Source organism: Callionymus lyra, chromosome 18 (genome assembly GCF_982586985.1).
Source record: "Callionymus lyra chromosome 18, fCalLyr1.hap1.1, whole genome shotgun sequence".
Taxonomy (NCBI): Eukaryota; Metazoa; Chordata; class Actinopteri; order Syngnathiformes; family Callionymidae; genus Callionymus; species Callionymus lyra.
The window spans coordinates 5,510,188-5,522,397 of NC_141835.1; the positions used below are offsets into that span (position 1 = coordinate 5,510,188).

At 37.1% G+C, this 12,210-nt stretch overlaps 1 protein-coding gene across 3 annotated transcripts in view; it reads left to right on the forward strand.

Moving 5' to 3' along the window:
• The window catches only part of daam2 (dishevelled associated activator of morphogenesis 2), a 112,307-nt gene that overhangs the window by 65,884 nt on the left and 34,213 nt on the right, over window positions 1–12,210 (forward strand). For all 3 annotated transcript variants that reach the window (XM_087780200.1, XM_087780198.1, XM_087780199.1), the window contains exons 4-5: window positions 1,345–1,419; window positions 8,221–8,315. In XM_087780200.1, the coding sequence (XP_087636326.1) occupies window positions 1,345–1,419; window positions 8,221–8,315 (170 nt within the window). The remainder of the gene's footprint in view (window positions 1–1,344; window positions 1,420–8,220; window positions 8,316–12,210) is intronic.

Consider the following 12,210-nt stretch of genomic DNA (forward strand, 5'->3'; position numbering starts at 1 on the left):
GAATTTTTGACATGAAAATTACATTATTTACCATTAAATTAATTATCCCAGCAAATCAACTTCCTTTACCAGGCAGAAACCTCGACCAGAACCAGACTAAGTGTGACTCAGATTATTTTATACACAATTTATTGAAATAAAAACCATATATATATTGTTTCAGTGAAGTTTACTAAACAATTTTCAATTAAAACAAACTAATATCAAACAATTTTTTAACTATAATCAAACAATTTTCCACTAAAATCAAACTATAATCAAACAATTTTCCACTAAAATCAAACTATAATCAAACAATTTTCAACTAAAATCAAACTATAATCAAACAATTTTCAACTATAATCAAACAATTTTCCACTAAAATCAAACAATTTTCAACCAAAATCAAACAATTTTCAACTAAAATCAAACAATTTTCAACCAAAATCAAACAATTTTCAACTGTTATTTTTTTATTTGACCAAAACAAACCTCAATTTATTTTCGGAGCCAGATGGTATTATTTTATACACAATTTATTGAAATAAAAACCATTTAAGAACTATGGTAACACATAAGATATGATTCACAAGCCAAACATAAACATATATTATATATATATATATATATATATATATTTATATATATATATATATATATATATATATATACACAATATATGTTTATGTTTGGCTTGTGAATCATATCTTATGTGTATAGTATGTAGTATATATATATATATATACAGTATATATATTGTGTATATATATATATATATATATATATATATATATACTCTTTATCAAGACGCTCGTTTCAGTCAAGTTTACTCCAAAAATGAACCTGTAAACAAGTAGAAATGAGTGAAATACAAACTCTATACGATTCATTTTAAATCTCTATATCTAAAGGTGATATATATATATATATATATATATATATATATATATATATATATACGTGACTTTAACGCCGACACCAAACCAGTCCGTGGTGCCGAGGGTTTGTCACTCCTTGTATCAATTCCCAACAAAAGCATGATTGACTAGATTAGTCACATTTATGGTCATTAAACGGAATTCTATGTGATTCCAAGTGTCCTCAGATGAAGGTTAATGTGGAAACTTGGACTCATCAAGTCCAATTCCAGGATCTCCAGGCTAAGAAGTAGCGACAGACCAGAGCAGTCGAGCAGCGAGCAGCCAAAGATGAAAATCTACCCTCGGAATATGTCGTATGATGGTGGGAGCTCTTCGGTCTGATGGTCCAGACGACGGAAGGGAAACTAGATCCTTCTGACAAATGGCTGGTTTTGGAGCGCCAACATGTGGGAGCTGGATGGATGACGGTGTGTTTGTGTTTCAGGAGCAAGAGGACCCCAACAAGCTGGCCACCAGCTGGCCCGACTACTACATCGACCGCATCAACTCCATGGCTGCCGTAAGTCGACTCCGCTTGGTTTTTGTCTCTCGCCAGCTACGAGTGTCGGAGCTTCTTCTTCTTCTTCTTCTTTATGGTCTTCATCCCGACGGTCCTGCTGTATGTTTGCGAGACCACATTCCTTCACACACACACACACACACACACACACACACTGGGATGACAAACAGGCCATTGAGACCGAAGAGAGATGGTGGGACCTGATGAGAGCCGGCGTAAGATAATTCATTAAGCCTCGGATGCAAAAACCACGAGACGAGTCTATTTTTGGAACGCCGACCCGCTCGGTGATGATAGAAACAACAAAACACTTCCATTCACGGGTAGAAATGGCGGGAGCTCTTGAATCAAGTCTCTCTTTCTCAAATATGAGCGTGAAATACATATATTTAAGCTTTGAAGAACTGCTTTGTGCTGTTTATATTTTTACTTTTTGACACAAGGTGCAAGCAGTGCAAGTTACAAACTGTACACTATATTTAATCTGCGGCCGTGATGATGAAGAGTGAATATTTTAGAATTGTTTACATGAAAAATACATTATTTACCATTAAATTAATTATCCCAGCAAATCAACTTCCTTTAACAGGCAGAAACCTCGACCAGAACCAGACTAAGTGTGACTCGGATTATTTTATACACAATTTATTGAAATAAAAACCATATATATATTGTTTCAGTCAAGTTTACTAAACAATTTTCAACTAAAACAAACTAATATCAAACTATTTTTAACTATAATCAAACAATTTTCAACTTTAATCAAACAATTTTCAACTAGAATCAAACAATTTTCAACTATAATCAAACAATTTTCAACTCTAATCAAACAATTTTCAACTATAATCAAACAATTTTCAACTATAATTAAACAATTTTCAACTATAATCAAACAATTTTTAACTATAATCAAACAATTTTCAACTATAATCAAACAATTTTCAACTATAATCAAACAATTTTCAACTATAATCAAACAATTTTCAACTATAATTAAACAATTTTCAACTATAATCCAACAATTTTTAACTATAATCAAACAATTTTCAACTATAATCAAACAATTTTCAACTATAATTAAACAATTTTCAACTATAATCCAACAATTTTCAACTATAATCAAACAATTTTCAACTATAATCAAACAATTTTCAACTATAATTAAACAATTTTCAACTATAATCCAACAATTTTTAAATATAATCAAACTATTTTCAACTATAATCAAACAATTTTCAACTATAATCAAACTATTTTCAACTAAAATCAAACAATTTTCAACTATAATTAAACAATTTTCAACTATAATCAAACAATTTTCAACTATAATCAAACAATTTTTCAACTATAATCAAACAATTTTCAACTATAATCAAACAATTTTCAACTATAATCAAACAATTTTTCAACTATAATCAAACAATTTTCAACTATAATCAAACAATTTTCAACTATAATCAAACTATTTTCAACTATAATCAAACAATTTTCAACTAGAATCAAACAATTTTCAACTGTAATCAAACAATTTTCAACTATAATCAAACAATTTTCAACTAGAATCAAACAATTTTCAACTAGAATCAAACAATTGTCAACTATAATCAAACAATTTTCAACTATAATCAAACAATTTTCAACTATAATCCAACTATTTTCAACTATAATCAAACAATTTTCAACTATAATCAAACAATTTTCAACTAGAATCAAACAATTTTCAACTATAATCAAACAATTTTCAACTATAATCCAACTATTTTCAACTATAATCAAACAATTTTCAACTAGAATCAAACAATTTTCAACTATAATCAAACAATTTTCAACTATAATCAAACAATTTTCAACTATAATCCAACTATTTTCAACTATAATCAAACAATTTTCAACTAGAATCAAACAATTTTCAACTAGAATCAAACAATTTTCAACTATAATCCAACTATTTTCAACTATAATCAAACAATTTTCAACTAAAATCAAACAATTTTCAACTATAATCAAACAATTTTCAACTATAATCAAACAATTTTCCACTAAAATCAAACAATTTTCACTCGGGGCGACCTCTCACCCAGACTCGAAGACGAGTCGCCCAGCAAATGTTTGGGGATCATAAAAGCTCTCGAACGACGTCTCCTCAAGCCTGACATGTTAGCGTGAAATATTCGCCTGCGACGCTGCAGAGACTAAATATTTCAAATTGAGCAAAAAAAAAAAGCGAAGAATGTTCGACTCGACGCTGGTTCTGTTTTTGCTTCCACCGCGTCCAAGCCTGTAACACATTTACTAGTCTTTCCAGGCCACGCATCAGATGAACTGCTGGACTGTAATTCACTCAGACCATCATAAACGGGCGGCCAAAACGTAATGGTATTTAATATGTGTTTATTGCCGTGTTGTTCATTTTCTGGCACACGTGCTGATGGTTGCTGTTGCTGCAGATGTTTTTGTTTACGGCTCCACTCTGGGACGACGCTCAGCTGCTTTAAACCCTGAGTCTCCGCTGGAAACATTCTCGTCTCGGATGAAGACGTTACAGTTCTTAAAAACATACCAGTCCAATCGTACGACATTGCTTTGAGCAATGTTTCCATTGTAGCGGTTCCCACACGATACGACATTATGGGATGTATATTTGTTTTTGTTGGTTATTTTATCAAATCATGCACTTTATCTTGTATACAACATATATTATAATCAAACAATTTTCGACTAAAATCAAACAATTTTCGACTAAAATCAAACAATTTTCGACTAAAATCAAACAATTTTCGACTAAAATCAAACAATTTTCGACTATAATCAAACAATTTTCTACTATAATCAAACAATTTTCGACTATAATCAAACAATTTTCAACTTTAATCAAACAATTTTCAACTTTAATCAAACAATTTTCAACTGTAATCAAACAATTTTCAACTGTAATCAAACAATTTTCGACTATAATCAAACAATTTTCTACTATAATCAAACAATTTTCAACTATAATCAAACAATTTTCAACTATAATCAAACAATTTTCAACTTTAATCAAACAATTTTCAACTTTAATCAAACAATTTTCAACTGTAATCAAACAATTTTCAACTATAATCAAACAATTTTCTACTATAATCAAACAATTTTCAACTATAATCAAACAATTTTCAACTTTAATCAAACAATTTTCAACTGTAATCAAACAATTTTCAACTATAATCAAACAATTTTCAACTATAATCAAACAATTTTCAACTATAATCAAACAAACAATTTTCAACTATAATCAAACAATTTTCAACTATAATCAAACAATTTTCAATTATAATCAAACTATTTTCAACTATAATCAAACAATTTTCAACTATAATCAAACAATTTTCAACTATAATCAAACAATTTTCAACTGTAATCAAACTATTTTCAACTGTAATAAAACTATGTTTAAGTGACCAAACAAACATTCTATACCACCTCAATTTATTTTCGGAGCCAGATGGTAACAGCACCGAAATGCTCCTCCATCGTCCCATTATATAGACGCACTGTTGTCTCTATAATAATGTGAAAACCTGAACATCTTAGTTATAGTTATATACATGTGTACAATACAATACAATATACAATATATGTGTACAAACACTACACAACTTGTTAAACAACACAATACCATGATATGCTGTAAACATGACTTAAACCACCGATCGGTCTGGGAAACAAGTGATAATACGTTGAGCTCAGACTAAATTGCTGTAACACACCTCCACCTCCATCCAGTCCTGCTCACTCCGACCCATTTCCTCTGCTACCTGAAAAGCCTCTTTTATTTGCCATCAATCACTCTTTTCTCCATCACGACCCTTCCAGACGGGATCTTGACGAGGGAGCGATTTCAAAGTTTTGGAAGGTAATCCACTCGTCACTGACCTAATGCCTTGGCTCCCGGTCCATCCCAGCAGGGACGGCCCTTCAACGGTAGCTGAGTTATTGGATGAGCTCACTTCAAGATCAGTGCCCGGAGAGATGACAGAACAAACGCTTTCCCCACCGTTTGAATGAAACCGTGTCCGGGTCTCGGGGTGGTCTGCTGGCCGCCGCACCACTTCAAATGTCCCCGAGCGTCTACGCTTACTCGTAGAACCCCTCGACTGTAACCAGGGCAGGGAATTCTGAGGGAAGGTTCAGAGCCGGTTGTCGGATGATGTATATGGAGAAAGAGAAATCTAAGTGGTGAGAATTCCAGCTTGAGGTCTTAAATCCCCGAAGTGAGTTGACACCTGTATCGATGGTTTCATTTCATGTGGCGTGAGGCGAAATATATGAGGTGAATTGTCCAGCTTGTAATTCAAATATTTAAACCCCAAAATGTGTGCGCATCGAAATGTTCGGAAAAACCTGAACGTTTGTGTTTGAAAACCTGAGTTCAGTTCTTGCCAGAGCGTAAATCTCATCTGGTGTCAAGTAAGGTTAGATGACTGCACTAATGGCTACATTCAATAAAGCCCAGTGACTTTTTGTTTTTTGCTGGTTAAACTATTTTCCTGACGGGTTCGGTTTGGAACTACATGTGTACTGTAGACATTCTAAAAGAGTAGCAATCTTGTTCGCCAGGTTTTTTTTAACCGAATCATCCGGGGTCGGGTTAAGGGACAGCTAGCTCTTCCCTGGGGACCCGGCGCATTCCCAGGCCAGCTAGAAGGCATTGTCTCTCCAGTGTGTCCTGGGCATCCCATGTGTACTAGTGGGACATACTCTGAACATTACACCAGCGAGTCCAGGAAACATCCTAATCAGCAACTCCCTCTCCTGAATGACCTTGATTCTGCCCCTAATTTCTAAGGTAGTGCCCACCCCCCATTTGGACAAAACTAATTTGGACCACTTGTAGCCACAGTCTCGTTCTTTCAGTCTCTACCCACCATTTGTGACTCTCTTTTTACCACCACAGATCCGTGCAGAAACAAATCTGACCTAGTACTGGCTATGGGGATCAAGGTCTGGCACAGTTCGTACAGAGAACAGACAGCCCTTCTGAGGGTATTTGATACCCCATATTCCCAAAGCACCTTGCATAGGAGTCTTTGTATGTAGACAGGTTGGGCAAAATCTCATGCACCCTCAAGGATCCTGCCGAGGGTATAGAGCTGATAGTTCCTCAACCACATTGGTCTGAGGTTTGACTATCCGACGGACCCTCCTTTCCAGGACCCTTGAATAGATCTGCCAGCAATCAAATCAGCTAATTGTGTTTGACTTGGTTCCTAAGTGACCCACATGGTCTAAATTAAGGGTTTGATGAGCCTCACTATATAACAGCACTTGGACTACCTGCTTGAGGACATGGTCCGGCTCTGGGGGGCACTTACCGTAATAGGGATAGAGGGAAGTACCCTCTGCTGGTTCACCTACTGGTTTAATAGGCTCCATATGTGTGTGCTGGCTGGCCAACAGGTTCTGAGCTTACAAATAGCAGATGTAGGAAGGAGCCGCTTGGCTAGACTCTCTGACACGGTGAACTGGCTCCCAGCACGACCAGATCATTCACTCGCTTGTTGTGTCCAACTTCCCATTGACTCAGAAATATATTCGCACTGAGAAACAGGAGCCAGGGCCTTTTCTTCTTGGCACCATGTGGCCGAGGCATCTGGACGTGAGGATAAGTCAACCTGATGGATGTTTTGACTGCACTGTTTTTAGATTAAACACTGACAAGAAGAACAGACACTGGGTTTTTTCATGTAGTCAAACATCAGCTAGCTGCTGTTAGCCGACTGCTATGGCTACCAGAAGTTGTTTTCCTCTGGGGAATAGTCAAATCCTCATTTTGACTTAAAGTGTTGGGGAAACAATTTCATCTCCAATCATAAGGAAAATCATTCAATTGAAGACGTCGAGAAGAGACATTATTGGACTTGAATCCAGTATCAGTTCTCAATTGATTTCAAAAGATTCCCTGCTCCTGAATCCGGTTCGAAAGGCAATAGGCAAGACATGGATTGTAAGCTGTAACGTGGGGAGTTAATACTGACTTTGATGAGTTCAAGGTTCAAGGACCCAGACCACGGAGGGTGCCTTTAATTCCCTCGACTTCAACAAGCATCTCGTGTTAAATTATTCTGACATTGAGACCAAGGTCCAGATCCGTTCCTGGCATCGGCACCAGACGTCCGTTAGCATGAGTACCCACTATGAATCTGGTTGGCTTTTGGCCCAGCAATTGTCATCAGCCAAGTCCTTAAGTATACATAACCTAGGACAAACTTGAAATGACACAACTGTCCATTCGTAAAGGAGACATAAGAGTGGTGATCAGTGCAGATACTGAAAAAACGATTTTGAGCTTTTGAGTTTGTTTTCTACCAAATCTGTCATTATCCATCGACATCTATTACCATCACTAATAAAACTTTATCACCTCCACGGTTATTCACAGAAGGACTCAAGCATACCAAACGTACCATCATCCCACCTCTGAAACCTTTTGTCACGGTTAAGGTCGGAGAAGACGCACCAAAAAAATCCTGAATGTTAGCAAAGGTGTAACAGCGTGAAGGGACTAAAAACGACCCCCATGGAGCAAAAAAAAGGGGATTTCGGGTTTATTTTACACACTTACACGCAGGGATTTGTTTGGCTTCTGGTTTTTGAACTCTGAGCCAGCAAAATAAGCTCCGATGTTCAGGAACTGCTAATTCTAATTCAAACAAACTGACGAAATGCTCTCGTTTACACCAGGGTTAAGTCCGGCTGGGGGATCTGTGTAAGGTCTTGGCGACATCAATCACTCGACTTTGTTCTGCGTTGACGTTCCAGATGCAGACGTTATTTGCCTTTGACGAAGAGGAAATGGAGATGAGGAACAAGGTCGTGGAGGATTTGAAAACAGCACTTCGAACTCAACCAATGAGGTAAGAGGGAAGAGACTGAAAAGGCCTCTTTTGATAAAGTGAATTAAAAATGTTTCACACACTCGAAGAAAGTCGTCCATGTGACGCCTGTTAAGGGGAACTTTTTTTTCTCCTGTTTAAATGACCATGTGTATTTATCGGAATCTCTTGAGCAGCTGTTGGGCTTCATCGCTCAACCACAAAGAAACATTCACGGATGGCGAGCGCTAATACAATCTTACCTCCCTTTTCCCTTCTTTCAGCAGCTCCTTTGGTGCCGTCTATCATTTAGTGCCAATTGTGTGATGTCGTAGTCTGGAGCGGAGCGCGGGTGTTGACTTTTCTCGAGGGCCGTCGTGAGTGCAGATTGACAAATAAAGGGCGGCATTCGTTTCTGGGTCGAATCTGATGTATGCCGCGGCCAAATATGGACACGTAGTCGTCTTTAAATAAAGACATGTGACTAGAACTATAAAGAGGCGAGATCTCTGACTGAGATACACTGAAAATAAGTCGAATGCTCGGGTTTGAATCAGCGAAATAACCTCCACTTACTCGTAGCATAATAACCAAGTATCGAGCGAAGGTATCCATTGAATTATAGTTTTGGTTAAAGAAAAGCACATCCAACTAATGACATAAAGTGGGACTCTAGCAAGCGTGTAGGCCGGTGTCAGAGCATTAGCATCAATGCTAACTTGTTCAATGATCGGATTCCAAAAGATAAGACCAGCAACTGTGGGATTCTAAGATATACCTTTGGACGTTTTCTAATTATCCTGAGAAAGAAGCCCTCTAGCTCAGTTTGGCGCGGATTGGACGGATGTAGCATTAGCGGCTAATGGCTAGTGGATGCTACTCAGACGTAGACCTTATCTTTTTTTCAACAACATGACTATTTTGCATAAACTATAGATACAAAGACGAAGGGTCTCCAGTCGTTGATGGAGGTTCTTATTTTCAATAGATATTGGAATAGTTTCCGAGAGACTCGTGGACGTGATTTATTCATTTGCTTTTTAACGTCGTCAGCGTTACGACGGCGGACGAACATCAGCGTCGCCTCGACTTGACGCGTAGCCACCGTGAGGTTAATGCGAGGGAGACGCACCTTGTGTCAGAACTTTAGGTCGTAACTCACAACCCATTTGGCTGATTTCCACCAACGAATCCTGCACTTGTTCTTATCTCAGATGTCGCGCCCACACCTCGGTGTCGTGGTTGGTGTCAGGAAGACTTCACCAGACCCGCCGCCACCTTCACACTCGTTAGATCTGGAGGTCAAATACGTGACGAAATGTATTTTAAATGTACAACACAATACAACTCGCATTTGTCGAGGATACGTTGGGTGTAGTTTTGGTAACTCTAGTCTCGACTCGTCGTTCATTTTCTCAAGAGGAAGTGAAGCTTCCACAGGGGTCACGGAGGTCATCGAGGCTCAAGTGTTTCTCAGGGCGCTCACGTCAGCAGAGTCTCTGCACTCCAACAGACTCTTGCCATGTTCTCACAGCAAGAACGTTGGAGTCCACCGGCTCCTTTAAAACTCTGCCTGTATCAATAGCAACTTTGGACGATTCGCTGCCACTGCATGCAAATATTTTTCCTCAAAACACACGTCGCTGCCAGATCCTGAGAAGATGGAGAAGGAGCTGTATATCAATATTCACATGTGAGCTGAGAACACAGGCCAGTGAGCTCAGTGTGTGAAGCCAAGCGTTCTAGAGTTTTGATCCTGGATTGAAGGATTTCACTCTCAGATGCAGAACTGCTTGATTTTCATTCAATGGAATGAATAAATGAAAGTTTATGGAAACACTTGAACAAAATGAAAGTTGGTCCAGAGAAAAATATGGAACGGATCGAGTGACGTTAGGAACTGTGGTGCGAGTTCAGAAAATATATATCGTAACACAAACTTAGAATGAACACGTTTGTCGCAAACACCAGAAACCATAACAATCAAATTGTGGTACATTTAGCAGGATTATTAATCGTACACTGAGGAGGGCCGAAGTGTCGTACAACTACCGTATGTTTCTTACAAATACAACAGGTTTCTGATACATCTGATACATTTCGTACAACTACGATATATTTTGTCCAAATATATTATGTTTCTTACAAATCCCATTTGTTTCGTAGAACTACGATATGTTTCTAACAAATACGATACCGTTCGTACAGATATGATAAGTTTCGTACGTACGTAGTACAAATGCGATATATGTCGAACAACTACGTTACGTTTCTTACAAATGCAATGTATCTCGAACAACTACGATACGTTTCTTACAAATGCGATATATGTCGAACAACTATGATACATTTCTTACAAATGCGGTATATGTCGAACAACTACGATACGTTTCCTACAAATGCGATATATGTCGAACAACTACGATACGTTTCTTACAAATGCGATATATGTCCAACAACTACAGTACGTTTGTTACAAATGCGATATATGTCGAACAACTACGATACGTTTCCTACAAATGCGATATATGTCGAACAACTACGATACATTTCTTACAAATGCGATATATGTCAAACAACTACGATACGTGTCGTACAAATGCGATATATGTCGAACAGCTACAATACGTTTCTTACAAATGCGATATATGTCGAACAACTACGATACGTTTCCTACAAATGTGATAGATGTCGAACAACTACGATACATTTCTTTCAATTACGATATATGTCGAACAACTACGATACGTTTCTTACAAATGCGATATATGTCGAACAACTACGATACATTTCCTACAAATGCGATATATGTCAAACAACTGCAATACGTTTCTTACAAATGCGATATATGTCGAACAACTACGATACGTGTCTTACAAATGCGATATATGTCGAACAACTACGATACGTTTCTTACAAATGCGATATATGTCAAACAACTACGATACGTTTGGTACAAATGCGATATATGTCGAACAACTACGATACGTTTCTTACAAATGCGATATATGTCGAACAACTACAATACGTTTCTTACAAATGCGATATATGTCGAACAACTACGATACGTTTCCTACAAATGCGATATATGTCGAAGAACTACAATACGTTTCGTACAAATGCGATATATGTCGAACAAGTACGATACGTTTCCTACAATTGTGATATATGTCATACAACTGCAATACGTTTCTTACAAATGCGATATATGGCGAACAACTACAATACGTTTCTTACAAATGCGATATATGTCGAACAACTACAATACGTGTCTTACAAATGCGATATATGTCAAACAACTACAATACGTTTCGTACAAATGCGATATATGGCGAACAACTACGATACGTTTCTTACAAATGCGATATATGTCGAACAACTACAATACGTTTCTTACAAATGCGATATATGTCGAACAACTACAATACGTTTCTTACAAATGCGATATATGTGGAACAACTACGATACGTTTATTACAAATGCGATATATGTGGAACAACTACGATACGTTTCTTACAAATGCGATATATGTCGAACAACTACGATACGTTTCTTACAAATGCGATATATGTCGAACAACTACAATACGTTTCGTACAAATGCGATATATGTCGAACAACTACGATACGTTTCCTACAAATGTGATATATGTCGAACAGCTACGATACATTTCTTTCAATTACGATATATGTCGAACAACTACGATACGTTTCTTACAAATGCGATATATGTCGAACAACTACGATACATTTCCTACAAATGCGATATATGTCAAACAACTGCAATACGTTTCTTACAAATGCGATATATGTCGAACAACTACGATACGTGTCTTACAAATGCGATATATGTCGAACAGCTACGATACGTTTCTTACAAATGCGATATATGTCGAACAACTACGATACGTTTCGTACAAATGCGATATATGTCGAAC